General features: G+C 55.1%; 1 protein-coding gene across 10 annotated transcripts in view; it reads right to left on the reverse strand.

Annotated features, from left to right (window-relative positions):
- NCOR2 (nuclear receptor corepressor 2) overlaps positions 1 to 20,008 on the reverse strand; it is a 257,067-nt gene that overhangs the window by 73,319 nt on the left and 163,740 nt on the right. For 5 of the 10 annotated variants that reach the window (XM_074844697.1, XM_074844702.1, XM_074844701.1 and 2 more), the window contains exons 10-14: positions 16,099 to 16,286; positions 14,677 to 14,773; positions 12,098 to 12,276; positions 8,534 to 8,588; positions 6,228 to 6,326 (exon numbers count right to left, since the gene is read on the reverse strand). In XM_074844697.1, coding sequence (XP_074700798.1) covers positions 6,228 to 6,326; positions 8,534 to 8,588; positions 12,098 to 12,276; positions 14,677 to 14,773; positions 16,099 to 16,286 — 618 coding nt within the window. The remainder of the gene's footprint in view (positions 1 to 6,227; positions 6,327 to 8,533; positions 8,589 to 12,097; positions 12,277 to 14,676; positions 14,774 to 16,098; positions 16,287 to 20,008) is intronic. The other 5 variants (XM_074844705.1, XM_074844700.1, XM_074844704.1 and 2 more) reach the window with 3 other exon arrangements.

Here is a 20,008-nt window from a genome sequence, read left to right on the forward strand (position 1 = left end):
TTGCCCGATTACACTGTCCGGAGGGGTGGCAGGGCTGCAGGAAAGCTGCAACCCCCTCGGAGTGGGGGAATGGGCATGATGCCCCTCACGGGACATACCTGGGGGACAAGGTTTGGCAGCGATGGGAGCCCAGACTGAAAGAGCAGGTGCCAGCAGAGGGTTACAGGATCGGTATCAGCTCGAACATTGCCGTGTCTCACACCTCACCCACCTCCTCTGTGCAGGCCCCCAGTGTTCAGCCTCACCCGGCGGCAGTGACAGCACCCAGGTGACAGCCCTTTACCACCCCTGACCGTGCGCTCGGTGCCTGGCAATCTTGGCACCCTCGCGAGGGCGGGCGGCTGGTCCCGTTTCAAGGCACGAAGGTGAACGTGGACCCTGGGAGAGAGCATTTAGCCAAGTACAGGACAGGCCGCAGACCCCGAGCCCTCGCCCGTGAGCCCCCCAGCACCGTTGTCAGGCTGCCCTGCGAGCTGCCAAGTGCCCAGGCTACACCGAGCTGTAGGAAAAGCACGAGACGGGTGCTCTCTCAGAAACAACCACTTTTCCTGATGGAGACAAGTTACTTTGCAAGTTGTATACCGCCAAGCTGTTAAGCAAGACTTGCTGCCTCCTAACATGCTCCAGCACAACCCTCTGTGCTCACATGAAGCCCGCTGCTTTCCATGAGGATGGTTTTGAACCACTTTTGAGGATTCTGGGGGTTAGCTGGTTTTATCTGGATTTTTTCTGGCTACAAGGAGATGTAAATTTAAAGAGAGCCTGCACAGAGCAGCGCACACATAAGCACCCAAGATATAAACACTCTGAAAGATGTTTCTCACTGTGAGGCCACACTTGAGAAGGACCAGGACCATGGCGGTTTGGCCAGGTTTAATTTCTTCTCATGGATCCTGCAGGCTCAGCCTGGCCGGGCGGGTTTCCCCAGCCACCAGCAGTGCTGTCACACTGCAGACTTGTCCAGAAAATCCCTTTTGGGTCTCAGCAGCAAGCTGACCTGGCCCAACCTGCACATGATGGGAGGATGGGGCAGAGACGAGGGACAGGACAGCAGCTGGGGGACAAACAGCAAGCAGGGCCACCTCACAGCAACATCTCACTGGCAGAAGATGAACCTGCGTCCCAACACTGACATCTCAGGCATCATCTCCAACCAAGCAAACTGCTCCATTACAGACTGCTCCACAGATCATTTCAGTACGCTTTAAAATACAGCGCTCAAGTCAGCACAGGCTTAAGTGCTTGCAAAATAATTTATTGGTATTTGTGGCAGCAAAGTTTACTGGCCACATCCAGGACTGTTTCTGGATGATGTGCTGCATTATTAAACCAGGATTTTATGACAAGTATCTCCCCATGTCTGAAAGAGAAGTTGTCAAACCCTTTGTCACTAATGAGGAGCCACTCCCTGGACTGATAATTGAATGCTTCCCAGAAATAAAGATCATTCACCTCGTTAGCCATTGTGGTTAACGGAGCAGGGGCACATGCACAATTTGTGGTGTAAAAGGCAGTTTGCTGAGCTCTGGACTTGATCCTCCCAGGAGAGGTGATGGCAGGGCAAGGCTGGACCGTGGCTGGTGTTCTGCTCCAGCAGCGGGGTTGGGGTGCACAGAGCCCCAAAGCCGCGGGCAGGCAGCACCCGCCTGCCCGCCCAAATCCTGCCAGCCCCGACGGCTGGGATGGCGCTTCCGTGAAAAAAGTAAATGGGTTGTTTATAAAAATCCAGGCTGGGGCTGTTTATCCACGTCGGCTAGGGGAATGGTTTGCGTTTGGGGAGGGCGGGACAGCCGGCGGGACGGATAATTCGATTTGGGTTTTGGCAGGGGGCAGGGAAGAGGGTGGGCCTGGGAAAGGCTGTTGGCCCTGGCAGGGGACCGCGCCGGCTGTCCAGGCAGGTCATGCCTGAGCCCCCGCCCCGCTAGCACCGCTCCGGCACTGCTCCCCGGCGGAGGAAGGGGGGGTCTGGGCGGCTCCGGTCCCCCCGGCTGCCACGGAGCGAGTCCTCGAAAGCGTCAGCCCTAACACATGGGGCCCGTTCGCCAGGGAATACGTGAGCACCGTCTGACAGCAGCGCCGAGGGGGACCAGCATGACGGCACGTCCTGCGGGCCGCGTCCGTCCACCCCAGCGCATGACTTCATCCAGCCCTGAGTCATCCCCAGGGCGGGCAGGGCTCCTCCGGCCGCCCATCGCCGCCGCCGGCCGACCCGCCGCCAGCGAGAGCATCGGCCTGGCGGGACAGTCACCCGCCTCCCCATCCCAGCACCGCGTGGGATCCCCACGGCTTCCCCACCCTGGGAATTCACCGGCACCACCGCGGGAAGCGTAACCGGAATGCTGCGGCCACACCACTGCCACGTGGGCAACGCCACTCCAAAATCAAAGCGAATCTATTCTGAATCAAAACCCCGCGCTCCGCATGGAATAATTATGTTGAAATAAAGTCACTTTTCTTCCAGCACGGTTTCAGCCCAACACTTGCGCTACCACAGCCCGGCTGAACAGCTTGCCCGAAGAGCGAAGCACATGGCGCTAATTGCCTAGCTTCAATTTTGGTGCCCCTCGCTACAGAATTGGGGGCGTTCGCAGAGAGATGCTCTTTGAAATACCCTGAAGAGTGACTGCAACAGCCCCCCAGGCAACACATCCGCGCAAGGGCCTTTCATTACAAACTTATGCAAATTTATGCTTATTACTGTACACTGAATATTGGATCAAATCGTTTTACCATGACTCAAACTTTTTCCTTTTTTTTTTTTTTTTTTTTTTTTCAATGAGAAATTACGCACTTGGAAGTTATTCCTCTTCCCATTGATTCCTCCCTTTCAGGGTTAAATGGCATTTTCCATACCCATACACAGAGGATTATTTTAGAAGGGATCTTCATCTCAGGAGCCTGAATATTACGCATAATGATCCATCAGATGCGTGCGCCTTTCATTCATCGGCGCTGGGGAAGGCGGCGTGCCGGGAGCATGCGCCCTGTCTCGGAGCGGGCGGCTGCTCGGTTTTCTGACAAACTGGAAGCAGAATCATGTGAAGTCCCCGCTCTTGGCAGGAGATTTTTAGCAATAAGTAGCAGCTTTATGAGGAATATCCTTTGCCAGGGGACCATCAGCCAGGGAGCAGTGGGATTCTTATTTTGTAATGGACTTTTAATAAGTAGGCCACAATGATAATCTTGACACCAGAGTAGCTTTATTTCTATGTGTAATTATCTCCACTTCGTTCTCAAGCTCCCCGCTGCCTCCAAGAGCAAATAAGACCCCCAACCTCTTCGTGAGAAAAAGAGCAGGAAAACAGCATCGGGCCACTTGAAACGCTATTTGTATCAGACCTCATCCGCTCCTCTCATCCAATATAAAAGTCAACCTCTCCTCTAAATTAATTAAATCTCACTTTTGGCGTTTAACTGCTTGAACCCTTACCAGCAGGAAGATCCACGCTCGGATCACAGGCAGTGCCGGGAAGGCAGCGCCATGTCTCCTGATGCTGCAGGAAGACCCTTCGCAGCCCCATCTCCTCCCTCCACGCTGCCCGTCCCTGTGCTGTCCCACTGTCCCTCAACCCATCACCAGTGGCTGAGACTGGGCCGATGAAGGCAGAGCCCCCAGCGCCAGGGCAGCCCAGTGCCGCCGCTCCCCAGCCACAGCCCTGACTCTTTGCAAGGCCACAGGATGAGGGACCTACACGGGGCCAAAAATAATCCAGGACCCTCTGGGAACAAGCAGGGATGACCCACAGCCAAGGTGCTGGCTGAGCCTCTGGGACGAGTTATTCCCAAACGAGCACACACCTTCTGCAGTCGCAGGCAGAATTTGACCTGCTTCTGAAGAGACTCACTAAGCAAAAATCCCACTAGGAGCATCCCTCCGGATTTGCCAGTATCTGACCTCTCCCATGCTGGTCTGCGCAGCTGCGTGCTGACCCAGCCTGGCCTGGGGAAAGCAGGTCCCATCAGCACCACCCTCAGAGGAGACCCCAGCTCCCCCAAAGCAGGGTTCTGGGGTGCAAGGCAGATGCTCCACCACTCCCACTGGTTTCTGGCAGGACTTGCATAGAACATTCCTCCCTTCAGTACCTGAAAATGTCACCCTCAAACAACTCTCTCCCCAGCACAGCCTCCCTCTGCGGCACGGACCCCGCCATGCCACCCCGCCAGCAGCGTGCCCTTCCCAAGCCTGCACACAGGCTCTTCCAGCACTCCTCCACACGCAGCCTCACAGGAAACAGATGCAAGTGACGTATGGAAATACTGGGGGTATCACCGCACAAAATGTGCATCTCAAGATCCCCGAAGATCTCTGGGGGAGAGCTGCTCCAGGCTGGATCGTATGCAGCATCTCCTGTTCTACACCCCTGTCCTACTGCTACTTGTGCAGCCAGCCCTTGGCTCTTAAAGCTTGTCTGAACACCCCACCCTCCACCTGAGCATCAGTCATGGGAAATATTCACTGCTTCGCTGTCCCCCCAGAATCATGGATCTCACTCTTCTTTCAAAATCAATAACGTTCTGGTCGAGCTCCACTCGCTTCCTTCAGTGCCCAGCAGCCTCCCTCTTAATAATTTACAAATATTGCTGTCCCCTGCTTGCAAAAACTGTCCTGCCTTTTACTATGGTTTGGAAGCAAGACCCTGCTTCCAAAGGCTGGCACTGACCAAGTCTCCAAAGGGCAGCACACGATCTCCACTGCCCAGGCTAGACCAGACCCATCAGTGAGAGAAAGCATCGTGGGAAATTCTGCAGCTAGCGATGCTCTGGATACTTTTAAAAACTAAAATACAAATAGTCCCTGCTGGGTGCAGGACAGGCAGGTCTGTGGCTGCAGGGGTAGGTAGACAGATGCAGAGCAGAGTGTTAGATTGCCTCTCTCCCTCCACACTTGTTACTTGCTCGACTTAACATTGAAACCAGAATGAGCTGTGCTAAATGTCTCCACTGCTAACAAGAAACAAATGTGGCCTCATGTTCTAGTTGCTGTGATCTAACAAAACAGACCATGGTAAACACTATAAAAATGTACTGGAGGGAACCACCCTGTGTTTGCTGGGAGAGGGACTGGATAATCTAATAGGGCTTTATCCATCTCTAATGTCTCTGAAAAAAAGAAGGGAAAATTGGGCCCCGTCCATGACATTCGTCATGTGCTAGCTATTCTGATGTCTTAATGCTGCAGAAATCAAATTGGAGCGAGGCTACCTATCTGCCTCCCAATCAGGATCTAGACCCAAGTGCTGCTTTTTATGGCCATGCAGCGTGAGGAGCGGCTGATGTCAGTGGTGGCACGGGCCAGGCCAGTTTTTCCAACCCTATCCCCACGTTATCTGGAGAGATCCTCCCTTTACAGACACCTCACTCTCCTCATGACGTGGATAACCACTCACTTTACAGACCTGGGGATCCACCAGTGGGACCTTCCTCTGGCTGAAAGCATTCACGAGGACAAGGTACCTGCCCAAAAGGTTAGCACTTATCTGGGTACCTGGGTATTGCGGTATCAGCAGCAACACTGCGTGGTCACGTCTAGATTTGTATCTTGGCCATGGTAACGGCAAGGGCTGATTCACTCACCTACCCCAGGCACCTCGTGGCACCCTGGGTACCTGCCCGGCCCTTAACCAAAGGGTTAAGGGTCTCCTCTAGCTTCAGCGCCAAATCTGCCAGCCCCCACGGGGATCTTGGACACCCTCCGGCTCATCAGACAGATTTATATGCCTCTGCTTGGGCTGTCACCAGAAGCCACTGCCACCCAAGTCACTCTCCTCCCATACCTCTGCCCGCAGGAAGAGCCTTGGGCAGGCTCCACAAGGCAGGAGGCACCCCCACCCAGCCCCCAGGAGCCCCATTCCCACACGCCGGCTGCCATCGCTGGAGGGGACAAACAGGCCCCACTCGGTTCTCACACAGAGCCGCAGGCTGCACGGGCAACCCCATGCTACTCCTGACGCCTGGCCAGGTTTTCTGCATTCAATCCATCCCCTTTTTCAAGCATCTTGGGTTTGCTGTTTGCTTTTTTAAAGCTACTGTGACCTTGGCACGGAGACGGACAAACATCAACTGCCAGAAAACAGCATGTTCTGAAAAGCTACACAGAGCAAAACCACAGCCCCATCACAGTCTGCAAGCAAGATCTCCATCTGGGAAGGGGAGAAAAGCAGCATTTGGGGGGCTCAGAGAAAGCGCTGCTGCTCAGCCCAAGGGACAATGTTTCCACGTGCTCTTACCTGGCCCTTCCCGCGCCGCCGGTAATTCCTTCTTACAAGGTTTTTGTAATTCTCATTCTTCTTGGTCAGGTAGTAATACAGGACGCAGTCTGCCACCGTCTGCAATGACAGGGACAAGTCAGAGAACAGGAGGTCCCATCCCCTCGCGCTGTCGGGGCGCAGACCTACAGGAGCAGCGATCAGGCCCTGCCATCGCCAGCTCTGCTCCTGCTTCTGAAGACCTGCAGCCCAAACAGGCTTCCCCACACCTCCCTCCCAAAGCCCTTCAGTGGAGCTGAAAGAGGGGGACAATGCACGTTGTCCTAGTAAAAAGGCTCAGCTCTTCCAAGGGACAGACTGGGGCTGTCCCGCAGGCGCGCCGAGATGGAGATGGGGGTGCAGAGCAGAGAGCACCCCACATTGGAAGCAAATCAGTGGGAAGGGCTGACCCCAGATGACTGTGGCAACTAAAGGCAGAAGAAGGAGAGCCGCCTGTCACCCTCTGTTGTGGTTATGCGAGGCACAACCTGCCACACAACTGTCAGCTAACGTTATTTCTAGCCATTAAGCTCTCTGGCTCGAGTGCGCATGACTTTCTCGTGGGCAGATTGAGATCCTGGTGCTCAGAAGCTGCCATCCCAACTCCAGCTCCAGTCGTCGGCTCTGCAAGAGCCGTCCTGGATCAGACACGTTAGGAAAACGAGGGGCTGTGGCCAGAACTGTTCTGCTCCTGAACAGCACCGAGTGTGCCACGCTGGGAAAAGTCCTTTGCTGAACTGGGTGGCACCTGAACACTGGTCTCGGGCTACACCTTCATGTGCAGGATCAGTGGTTGCACAAACAGAAATAATCCCACAGACCCATCACGCCTGCAAGCGCCCGGGAGCAGGGGGCTGCTGCGTGCTCCCGGGGGTGCATGGGGGCTGCGCTCTCCCCATCCCTGTGCAAGGAGTGGAACCATTTGCAAAAACAGATTGCAACTTTTAAAGTGTTAATTGGATCTCTTTCTAATCTAGCCCTGATTATACACACACACGCGAACACAAAAACTTACAGTCATCTGTTCCAAGGGCTAAGATCACTATTTTTTATAATGCAATTTAAAAATCTATTAATTCATTACATTGAGCCATACTTTGCATCTCTCTCCAACAGGATAATGGATGTGTTCTGTATCATAATTACAGCCTGATTTACAAACGAGTACAAATAAAATTAGAAGACATTTTACAGCTTGGAACACAGACTGGATTGTGAGCATTATCCAAGTCCCACCGCTTTCGGCTTTAACAAGTGGGAAAGGCTGAAAAGCGCCTGGTATCTCGCAGCGACAACAGTAGCACGAGGTTGCCGCTGGCCTTTGCTTGCTTGTTGCTTTGGATGGGAAAGTCAAGGTCTTATAAATTATTTCCCCAGCCTAAGTCATGCAGAATCAGAGAATAATTTAGGCTCGAAGGGACATCTGCAGGCCACCCCCCTTCAGGTGTGCTTTCGAGCAGAGGGGTTCCCCCACGAGTGGACACTGCATGGATGAAACACTGCCTGAAACGGGCAGAGGATGCAACTAACTACAAGGACCAGAGAAGAAGCAGCTCTCAAGCGTTTCTTGCTCAGGAGAGCAGCTGGTCCATCACTCTCCTTCCAGGTCAGGTCTGTCTGGGATCTGTCCCTGTGGCCTCTCCCATAGGTGGTACCTGGCTTGCATAGAATGGTACAAGAGACTCGCTCTTCCTTCACATCTCTTTTTCAAACCTTTCTTCCATCAGCTCAATTAACAGCAAAAAGGGAAAGTCCAAGCAGCACAACAGAGGCTTGAGAAAGGTCAGGCCTTCCTGCTGGCCAATTATTCCTAAAAACCAAGGTGGAGGGTGTGTATGCATACCTGACACCAACCCAAACTGCTGGATGAACTGGGACTCAGCCCACCCTCAAGACCCCCTCCCTGAGCAAAGAGGGGACCCCTCTGCTTTGTGCCGGGCGGCCGGGACAGCCAAGTGCCCACACACCCCCCCCCTCCAGTGTGACAGCCTGGCTGGTGCAAAATGCCTCCAGGAGATGCTGCAAAGCAGCTCCCCCAGGCAGATCACGGGGTGGGCTGCAACGCCTACGTGCCAGGCTGGATGCGTTCACACATCTCGCGGCGCTGAGCTCCCGTCTCTCCGCAGCTGAGTCAGTCCCTTGTCTCTGCAGGGAGCCAGGAGGAGTCTGGACCATGCCTGGGGCTCTGAGCCACCACCACCCACAGGTGGCTGCTCCAGCCCCAAAGCAAGCCATGTGATGGAGAAGCGATAGTGTGAGGCAGGTTAAAGCCAGGTGGGGAGGCTTACCTTCCTGTCCAGAAAGGACGCGATCAGGCCGAAGTTCTTCGGATGCTGCATGAACCTACGGGAGCAAGAGGGAGAGGGTTAGCGTGGGTGTCAGCTCTGACCCCCCTCACAGCTGGGCCGCATTGCCCTGTACACCTGGAGCTGCAAGGCCAGCTCCCCGAGGGACTTAGGAGTTTGAGAAAATATTTGTCTGTTGCTCAGCTTCCCAGAAAGACAGGAATTTTAAATTTAGCCCAGTGGAGCCAGGCTGGTTGGCAGCTTCGATGCACAGATTTTCATCACGGGGTGGGAGAGAGCAGGGGGGCTGGCAGTGCCTGACAGCTGCCCGTCATCCTGCTCCATCGTATGGCCACCCGAGCCCATAGCAATGGCAGGACAGGCACAGAGGACAGCTACACACCCAGCTGAGGCCTCAGGATTTGGCAAGGAACATGCGAGGAATGGCCAAGCACAAGCACCCCACAGCACAGCTGGGGGGTGCCCCTGCCGCTGAGCAGGACCCCAGACCTGGCTGGGCTGCCGGGAGCAGCTGCAGAGAACTGGAAGGAAAACATCAAACCCTGGGAGGAAGCAGAGAGCTGCCACGTTGCTCAAGAGATCCCCGGTGGCATGAAAGCTCTGAGGAACGCCACCTGAGGAGCTGAGGAGCTGTCAGCAGGCTCGCCTGGGGCTCCAGCAACCCGGGAGGGAGCACTGCCCACCGGGGCGGGGGAGGGAAACTGTCCCCAGATGCAAAGACATCTCCTCCAACAAATCCCTTGGCCCAGGTGGTGGGGAAGCACTGAAGGCCAATGAGCCCTTGGCAGAGGTGCTCCTGCTGGCAGAAGGACAGTTAACTGGTGCCTCACCAAAGCACAGGGAGCCCAGTGACTCGTGTGCCAGGGCTGGAGCCGTTGGGCATGGGCAGCTCTGCCAGCTCCCAGGAGCTGACAGCTCTGTGCCCTGGGGAAATGGATCGGAGGCAAAAGGCGGGCGAGCTGCGGTGTGGGTGTAGTGTGGGTGGGACGTGGTGAGCAGCTTGGTGCCTCCGGCCCTGCCGGTGATGCCCCCAGGGCTGCTGGCTGAGCTCTCTCCTCCTGCCTTCACTGCTCAGCCCTGCTGTCACACTCAGTCAGGGCACTGAGCTGAGCTCAGCGAGGGCCTGACCGACTCCAGCCACAGCAGCAGGACGTGGGTGCTGTCACCCACCTGCCAATGCCCTTCTTGATACAGGACACCCATCTGGTTTGGGTGGCACTACAAGGGCCCTGTCACTGTAACCGGTCACCAGAGCAAGGGGACCTCATCTCTGCTGCTGCCAGCACGAGGCTTTTGTGGGTGACAATGTGGGATGGGGGGGACGTGGGAGCATGGACAGCAATGGGAGTGTGATGCTCAGGTGCTTAATGGGGTCCCCAGTCTCTATCCCACAGGCAGCTGCAGCCTTTCTACCACCGAGTGTCTTGAAGGGTAAAACTTAACCCCCAGATATAACACAGACACCAAAGGAGATCCCCCAATACACATGAATGAATAAGTAAAAGAAAATAGAAATTCCCAGAAATGCTAAGCAAAAAAAAAAAAAAAAAGAGCAGCTGGGCTGCTCACACAGACTGGGATCATAGCACAGAGCTGGAGCTGGCTCGTCATGTTGTACGCAGCGCAAACCAAGGGCTGACGAAGGGACGGGGTTTTCAAGGACATCGTTTCAATGATGCTAATGCAGCATCGAGGGCAACGCAGACGACAATCCACTGTTTTTCACAGGCCAAGCCATGTCCCCATGACGAGGGACGGATGCTGTGTTCTCACGGTGCTCAGCACGACAGGGCCTTGATGCCTGAGCAGGATCAAGGGGTACTATAGCCACCCCTGCTCCTTCACTGGCAAATCCCAGCCCTCCTGGGAGCAGGCTAGCGATGGGCTCTCAGTGAAGAGACCTGAAATCCTGCCCAGGAGCAAATCATATCAGACTCCTCCTCGTGGTTAAGTTTTAATGGCTAAAATGACTTCAGACCTGGAGCTTGCAGTGCCCGGCTGTTTTCTCCGAGAGCCCCCGCCATCAGGGCTGAACAACAGGTTTTCACGGTCTCAGGAAGAGGCTGGCTCTGGGTCACAATCATGAGTGACACAACTCTGGTTCACCTTAAATACCCAGGACAGAAGCTGCAGCCCACAGGGCAGCTCATCTACCCACACACGGGGATCGGGGCGAGAGCTGGGGCAGGACTCCCTTGGCCTTCCTTACAGCTCCTAAGTACCAATCTCTTAAAATGAGCTTTGGGAGAGCCCTGAAATCCTGCTGTATTTACGCCTCGAGCTCCACATCATCCACGGTGATGACACAGAAACCACCGTGCATAGCAGGATGCAAGAGCTGGGTGTGGATTCTTCCAGCCCCATTAGCCAGGCACGGCCCCACCATTAAAGATCAAGTAATTAGCCTTTGCGTCATTTGTGGGCAAGCCTTAATGTTTGTAGTGTCACATTTTAAGGCTAATTAGCAATGAGGATTCTCCTCTACCAAAGGTTTGGAGCTGGTTTGCTTGTTTTGTTCTTTTTCCATCCATCTTGGCAATTAGTTATTTCAGCTGCAAACAGGAGTCGTCACGAGCAGGGACAGGAGGAGGGATCCCGGACATGGACAGGCTTCCAGCGTGGCTGGCCGGGGGCCTGCTGGTAATCCACGGAGCCATCCCACGATTGTCCTGAGGCCAAACTAAGGCAGTGCTGCTGCAAGGGACGAGGTGGCCCTGGCACACCCACATACCTCCACGTCCCTCATGTCCACAGCAGCGAGCCCCAGCAGAGCTCATCCTGCTGGATCCTGAACTCCAGCTCTGTTTTTACAGACACCCATGGCACATCAGGGGCACCAAGAACGCTCCAGACCTCTGTGCAAACACACCCGGGTCCCTGCTGGGCTGTGAGATGCCAGGGAGTCTGGATGTGAGACTGAGCTGGGACCCACTGTTTGGCTGACAGCACGGTGGTACCCAGGGAAGGGATCAGCAACCCCCCAAGGCATCTCAGTCGGTAAAGCAAAGCTGTTCTCAAGCACTGCTTGCAAACAGGAGAAAGCACCACAGTCAGAGTTTTCATGTGTCTGATGCGGGGAGGTGTCCACGGGAACAGCAGCTGGTGGCAAATCCTGCAGAGAGCAGGATGGAGCACTGAGGGATGGGCACTGCCTGGGCGCTGCAGCCTGAGGGATTCTGCATGGCGGGGGTTGGATGATGACAGCCCCAATAATTCCTCTGGATACACAGTGCCCGAAGGACAGGCATGTAAATCCAAAAACGTAAGTGTACGGAGCATTGAGCTTCACTGGCTTTATCCTTAAACTGATACAACAGGGGTTGCAGTAGCAGAAAAACTTCTAGTTCTCACCCTGTTGCAAGCAGCAGCTTCTCACACCGCTGCGCGTGGGCACAAACACACCAACCATATAGAAAGGCCTGAGGTTTCCGTGCAGGTGCATCACCCTGCACCCAGGTCGAAGGCAACACAGCGACCGCAGCACGGGTCCCATCTACGCGTCCCAAGGGCTACGCAAAGAGAGAGAGGTGTGTGGGCTGCACTCACTTTTCCCGGAAGGTCTCCTTCTCCTGTTCGCTCCACATGTTCATCACCTGCCGGTCCTTGTAGACCTTCATGGGGTCATCCATGAGACCGTTCATGTTGATGAATTTAATGCGCTGCTGGTCAGCATCGTAGAGCATGGGCGGGATGACGGCAAGCTGGCGCATCTGCTTCTCCAGGTTCTTTGGGGAAAGCAGAGAGAACAGTTGGTCAGCACCACAGGCCCGCGGGGACCGCAGGGGACAGATGTTCGAGAGGAAAGGACAGGCGGAGGAACAGGAGAAATCAAAAGCAAGCACTAGACAGCTTTATTGCTAGAGAAATTGTAAATCAAACGCTGAAAGAGGCTATCGCTGTCAGCCAGGAAACAATTAATCTTTCATTTTGAAATAAAAGGCTTTAAGATACTGTGTGGAAATGTCTGACTTAAGCAAAACAGTTCCTGCCCATGACAAGAGACAAGTCAAAGCAGTACAGAGAGTGCAAACCCCTTCCCAGTCATCAAACCCACGGCCAGGTGGAGGTTCAGCCCACCCCACCCCAAAGTGCAAGGGAAGCAGGTCAGCTCTGCACAGCTTTCTGAAAGGGTGGGCAGAGGGAGACGTCGTGAGGCCCTTCCACAGGAAACCTAATACTGTTCCAGAAGGTTTGAAGTGTCACCGTAATGGGGCCATCATTCCTTTCTTTCCTCTTACTGCAACACCCTGGGACATAATCTGATGCCTTTACTCCATCCTACTCAAGTGCAAAGTTCATCCAGAGTCGCAGCTGCACACCAGGACAGGACAGACTGGGCACACTGGTTTCCTTAAGTATTTGCCACAGAGTGGCTGATGTGACGTCCCATTTGTGCTGTCCCCTGCCCAAACACCAGGACTGTCCCTTTGGCTGAGTGGCTGGTGGTCCCCTGGCACAGGTCAGCCCTGCAGGGACGGAGGGATGCTCTGGCCACCCTCTTTCATTTGCTAGCAGCACCATCGCTCCAAGTCCTCCCTGTCACCTGGGATGGCACTGGTCAGACATAAATCCCAGGAAGGTCAGGTCTCAAGTGCTGTTATTTTAATTTACAGCTAGATGCTGGTTCCTGGGTGAACAGTAATGTCCAGCCCTTCTGGCGAGTCACTGACCCAGGCCTGCCCAGCACCGCTCTGCTTCCCCAACCTCCTCTTCCTAGAACACAGCCCTCTGCACAGCCATGGACGTTTCAACTCATTTCCTCACGTTCCTCATCCTCACTAGGACACCTCCCGTTTAGCAGCCGGCTGCTTTGGATGCCCCGGGGGTGTCATCTCATCACAGGCAGTCAGGGACAGCTCACACCCAGAGCATCGATCCTGACAACCGCAGACTGAAAGGAGAAAGCCCCTGTGCAGGCAGAGAGGCAGCTGGCAGGAGCGCTGCCTGCAGCTCAGAGCACAGGGCCTCTCCCTTCACCTAGCAGGGTCTTGGGGAGCCAAGCGCTGCAGATACACCCCACCGGCGGGCAGCCAGCCCTCTCTCCTCTCCAGCAACGCGCCAGGGCGGAGAGCTGGTCCCTGCCGCCTGCAATGCTCCCCGGCTCTCACCTCCCTGCTCCTTCCAACCCTGAGGAAGGGCTGGAAGCTCTTAAGGTCTCCTCTGAAACAAGCAAAGCAGTGCCTTGGGGCTCAGCAGAAGGGTATCGGGGTGGAGTTCAGCAGCACACTGTGCAGGAGGTCGGAGGCAATCGTCTAACGCTCTCCTTGGCCACAACCTCTGCAGAGCTGTGAAATTTCCCTCTGCTTTTGAGATCTGTGTCCTCTGGGTCGTCACCTTAACTGGCTAAGAGCAAACTGCCTGGGACAGGGAGCGAACCGTGGCACACAGGCAGCAAACATCTCAGCTATTGCTGGGCAATGGCTGCTCTCCCCTCCCAAACGAGATCCATTCACTGCAGCTCGCCTCTGTGCCAAGAGAGAGGAACCCTTGTGAAACCAGATCCAAACGAAGCCAAGGTCACGGGGATGTTTCAAGATGAATGGAGCACTCCCAGAAGATGTGGGCCAACTGGCTCACGTACAAACCATTCATTCCATAGGATTCCCCTGTGTCAAGCCGCACAGCCCATTCAAAACAAAACGAAACAGAAAAACCCCTCCGCCCGGCAGCCAGGGCGCCGGCTCCCTTCCCTTCCCTTCCCTTCCCACCTCTGCTTCCAGTTTAAACCAACAGCCAGGAGCTGTTTGTGGGGTGCTACCCAGGATGAGCACCACGCTGGGGTTTCAGGTCGCTAAGAGGCAGTCGAATGCCAATAAACCCTGCCCACTGGCCACCAGCTCCTGGGGTGCTTTGCTCCATGTTTTGCTCCCGCAGAACCACTGCACAGCTCTGGTGCATCTCTCAGGCAACTGGAAAGATGCTGCTGGGTATTAAACGAACACCACACTTTGGATCCTGTCCAGAAAGTGTATTAGGCATCATGGCAACCTCCCCAACCTCAGTGTGGCCTGAAGTTAGTAGGGTTTGCTATCAGATTTCACCGTGGGACCTGGCGGTGCTCTCCTAGCTTCCCCGAAGAGTGGAGTGAGGGGTGAAGAGGAGGAGAAAGGACAACCTGTTCTCACCTCTTGTTCTGAGAGCCCGTCGATGATTTCTGACACCTCGTGCTCACTGCGTGCGGCCGACATGGAGAGCCCGCCGCTGCCCCTCTGTCCTACCCTGCTGGGAAAGGGCAGTGAAACACTCAGACACTGATGCTCCATTTTGTAAACTGCTTCCACAACCGATCGCTGGCCCTGTTGTCCTCCTTGTTGACCATATCTCAACACCCCACCCAGGCCACCCCATCCCACACTGGGGGAATGGTGCCCGCTGCAGCCCCGTGGGCTCTGACAGCACTTGCTCCTGCCCGGAGAGCACCATCCTCCACCCCCTCTGGGTTTAGGGCTCACAGGTCAAGAGCCTCAACCAACCTTCCTTACCTGTGCCAACAGTCACCTCCTGGATCACTACAACAGAAGGATATTTCATACCCAACCATACTCTCCCCCCACTATTTTCTCCTGTTCATCGCACGGCAGCAATGGTATGAAGGCATCAGTTCGCTCCGAGCCGTGAGCACTGTGCCACCGCGTCTGGTTTGCAAATGCTGCAGGAACTTTTAAATCAAGACCAGCCATTGACATCTTTCCCCCCCAGTATCACCCAACATAACAGGCATGCATCCCAAGGAATTATAACTTTGGTTATTAAGCATGTAAAAGCTTAAAACATTTCCCAGTACCATTTCTCCCCTTCTCTTTAAAATAAAATAAAGGCACTGATTAGGAAGTTTGGACCCATCCAGCTGTTTGTGGGGCACAAGGACGGGATGCTGGCACAAGGATTTGGGTTCTGCATACATCAGGTGTCCCTGGGCAAGATCCTGGGGCTGAAATGGGAAGGACGGGGAGTTTTTAGCAAGATGGGTGGAGGATCATGAAATTATGTCTCCTCCTGGCAGTAAACAATATGACCTCACTTGTGCTTCCAGTGAGGAGGAGAGGATGAGACAGACAGGGGACATCCCTTTCAGTGAGACACTTTGCCCCTTTCATATTGTCTGCGGTCAACGCTACAACCTCCACAGACCTTTCTTCTCGCCACCCATGCTCCAATCAAAGCACGTGCATGTATTAAATCATCGACATGACCAAATCCATCTGCAAGTCTTGTACGTCTTCATTTAGGCCCACCGGTAAGGTGGTAATTAGCACCGCCCCTGCCAGCACAAGGGAGCTGCCCCTTGCCTGGATGTGGCCAGCCAGATCAGCAGCACAGGGAGATGGGCAACCACATTCCTGACATTTTCCTTCTCTCTTGGCTCTGTACTGAGCCATCCTGGGGAAAAAGCAGCAAAGCTGCTCGTCTGCTGGCTTCTGCCTTCAACGAGAAAGGGAGAAAAGGGATCAACCACCATCCCAGCCCACTCCTCCCCCAAACAAATCCCACTCCCATCCCCAAAGAAAAGAGAAAGGCTGTCCGATACCAGCTCAGCCCCTTCCTACCGCTTCTCCTCTAACCTCTGCATGCGCTCTTGCAGTTCCCGCTGCTTCCGGATCTCTGGGAATTGCTTCTCATAGTATTCCCGCACTTTGCTCTCTTTGGCACGGCGCCGGGGGTTATTTTCAATGCGCTCTACTTTTTTTTCCCAGGCCTCCATCAGCTGGTCATAGCGCTGGCAAAACTTCTGTTCCTGAAAGGGCAGAGGGAGAGAGGGAGCTCAGGAGACGTGCCGGGGAAGGGCAGCTCCTCCAGGCCCGTCCCTCGATGGCTGCGTGAGTCATGTTGCTTAAAGAAATACGGTTTATTAGGACACGGACATGCTCCAGGGTCTGGGACCAACCCAAGGGTGAATTCTCAAAACAAGCCATCAGGTACCCTCAGGCTTTTGCCTTCCAAACCCAACATCTTTGCTGAAACCAGGACTCTCACCCAGCGTGGCTATGCCCACCCACTACACCTCTGCCCGAGCACCCTCCAGCACCTTGGATGCTGGACTCGGCAACTAAAGCCCCGGCGCTGGGGAGGGAGCCCCTGCTCCAACACTGCTGGCCACACACAGGGAGAGGGCAAGTTGCCTGGCTGAGGCCACCAAGCAAGAAGGGCCTGAAGCACAGCCTTGGGAGGGGACACGAGAGGGCAGGAGAGCAGGTCCCCGCCACGCGAGCAGAGCTGTGTAATTTCAGAGTCACCATCTCCTCTGGCTGGAGCTGCCAGCTCACCGTGCTGGGGAGAGGCTGGCCGAGGCACGGCTTGCTGCAGCGCCCGCTAAGCCAGGCACCCCTTCCCTCCACACACACACCAGCCCCGGAGCTCACAGCTCAGCGCCAGCAACGCCGATGGGACCGGGGCCACGGGGCAGCTCCGCACACAGGCCTGACTCCCCGGAAGCAAGAGCCGGGCACCCGGCCCCTGTCTGAGGCCATATGTTGTGGTGGCCCAGTCACGCCGTGATGCCACCAGCTCCTCCACCATCCTGGAAAGCAAAAGCATTTTGTTGGCTGCTGCTCCTCCTCCTTTTTGCCCCAGGAGCAGGGTGAGTGCATCCCCACCGGGGGCAAACCCAGGCTCTGCCGAAACATGGTGCTGCGAGGGGTTTCCACGCCGTGTCTCTCCTGGTGACGTCCTCACGGCACACCCACCCGCCTGCCCACAGAGCTCCAGCACTACACTCCTCCCTGGTACTGACGGGACCAGTCCAGTAACCATAACATTAAAATACCATTTGCAACACGAATGAGCCTTCCTCCACCACCCCCTGAATTGTTCCTCCCTCCTCTGGCCACCCTCTTGCTGGAGGATGACGCCCATGGACAGGCCGAGGTCCCCACCAGGAAGATGCCCGGCCACAATCCTGAATGGCCGCAGCGGTGACAGGAGTGATGGCACCCAACCTCATGTGGAAGCAGCTGGGTAACTGGAGGGGGTTTTAAGGTTTCATTTTGAGCGAAACAAATGCCTCCTAGGCCCCAAATCAGGAAGCGAAAGCAGATGTTGTTCTGCAAAATAATCAATGGCAAACCCCAGGTCGCCTCCCGCCCCCCACCCCACTTTCCAGAACGGGTGGCTCAGCACCGGCACACTGAGTGTCGTGCTCAGCACTGCAGCAGAGACAGTGGGAATCCAGATTCCCAAGCAATAAACTCCTCTCTTGCCATTGCCGCCCCATGACTGGAGAGAAGTCCAAAGCTGCTGAATATCCCAGATGTGCTCTGCTCTCGTCTCACTCACTCTTAGCCACCAAAAAAAAATGGGGACAGGGAAAAAAAAAAAATCCCAAACCAATGGAAACGCCCAATTCCAGGTCAGGAGGCAGCTGAGTTACTCCAAGCCAAGCAGGTCACTCGTGCTGTGGACCCCAAGCACTGGCAGCTCCATGACCCGTTGCTAGTGCCAGGCACCCACAGCAATCTGTGGCCAGCGTCGCACCGATCCTGGCACGTGGATTTGGTCCAGCCACCCTGGACCTGGCAATAACCCAAGCACAGCAACACGTCCTGTGATCCCTGTGACCTCTTGGAGGCACCTTGACAATAATGTGGGGCGGACAAAACACCTCAAACCCCACAGCTGATGCAGACTAACAATCCCCCCTGCAAATTAATTAATTCCAATTTGAATGCCCGGAGCCACAGGCTTTCCTGCCCCGCAAGGATGCACAGGAGATGCTTGGGTTTCAGCAGGAGCCAAAGGAAAAAGCTGTACGGTGAAAGTGAGGAATGAGAACAAAGATAAAAATGCTCTAAAAGCCACCAAGGGGAATCTTGTGCTGTGGGCAAGGAGCTATAGGTAATGCCAACAGACCACGGCAGCTTGGAGAAATCACAGCTGCTGCGTTTTCACCCCTCCTGAAGCGATGCTATCGGCCCCTTGAAAACGAGAGCTCCCACCCTGCCAGCAAATCTGCTACATCCTCCTGCTTTCAGAGCATCGCATTTGGGAAGAGGCTAAAAATACCCCGCAAAGTTTATCAAGCCTCAGCGCCGGGAGGCAGCCGGTGCCCCGTGCTGCGTGCCAGCCCATGGCGCGGCCGGGGAGCAGCCCAGCACGAGGGCTCGGTCTGGTGAAAAGCTTCGAGGCTTTGAAAGGTTTTTCATTCCCCGTGGGAATGAGGCAGTGTTGGGTTCCGCATCGCCACCGCCCCGGCAGAGCTGCCTGGCACAGCCGCCAGGCTGTTTCACAGACGGCAGGGCGGCTCTTTTTCTTCCTTTTCCTCCACTCTTTGGGACAACTCGGTGAAAGCTTTATCCAGAATTCCTCTTTTAAGAAAGTGGAGTTTGCAGATGGAAAAAGCAACATCAACATCACGCCGCTGATTTCGCCAGGAGCTGCCACCCTGGCAGCAGGGCGGGCAGTACCAAAGCTCCCCGCTCACGCGACCCAGGTCTCCAGAGCCCAGCTCCATTATGGACCGGCCAAACACTTCTGACTTGCATCTGCTTTCTTAAAGCCCCTTCCCACCATGGAGCAAAGAGATCCTTCCTGCCACGCAAGCTTCAACCCCCACCTCAGCAGGGCTGGCGTGCAGCACCCCTGTCTAGCGCTTTTTTGGTCCAGCTGGGATACATGCACCCTGCAACCTTTTGCCATCCTTCAAAAGCCAAGATTCCAGGCACCTGATAGCACTGTGCATTCCTCAGATCTTCACAGCTCGATCACCAGGAGAAGCTCCCAGTCAGGCACTTCAGGAGCAGAAGCATCTATTCCTTCTTCAAGCACCCTCTGAGCAGCCTTAAGCAATCGTGTCCATTCCTGAGCAACCGTCTGTGCCGGCTTTTAGCATCGGTGCTTCCTCTGCTCCCCTTCCCAGCTGGGCTCACCAGCCCATCAGCCTCCCAATCACACAAGTAAGTGATGGCGAGCCAAATCGGACTTGACATGCGTATCTAAAAATGGATGAATAGTAACGCCGCCGTAGCAGCTGAAGGCAGTTTGTAGGCTGTGCCAAGCCCGAGCCCTCCCGCAGCCCACGCTCTCGCAGCTCCAGGGAACGGAGCAGCTCTTCGGAGAGGAGGGAAAGAGCGAAGGTGACAGGAGGAACCAGTCCAATTCTTATGCAAGCCCCATGGTTTTCTCTCCCTGGCTGATGGAGATAAATCTCTCACAGCCAGAACAGTTCCCTTCACCCTTCTCTCTCTGCAGCATCACCCCTCTGATGGCAATTAAACGTCTTCTGCTGTGCCAACCTCGGTGGAGGCAGGAGGAAGCCCTGCAGATCCTCTGGTGGGGCTCTCAGGGCTGGACCCCACAGGGACCAAGCTCTGACCCTGCTCCAGCCAGCCCTGGGCAGTGACAATACCCCAGAAAGTAAAAGAGTCAGAAAGAAACGCTGGCACGTAGATGGGCTTTGCTAAAAATAGGGTCTGCTACAAAATAGGCAGAAAAATAGCTAAGCGTACCCATTTTGCAAACAGA

This window comes from Strix aluco, chromosome 18 (genome assembly GCF_031877795.1).
Source record: "Strix aluco isolate bStrAlu1 chromosome 18, bStrAlu1.hap1, whole genome shotgun sequence".
NCBI classification, from domain to species: domain Eukaryota; kingdom Metazoa; phylum Chordata; class Aves; order Strigiformes; family Strigidae; genus Strix; species Strix aluco.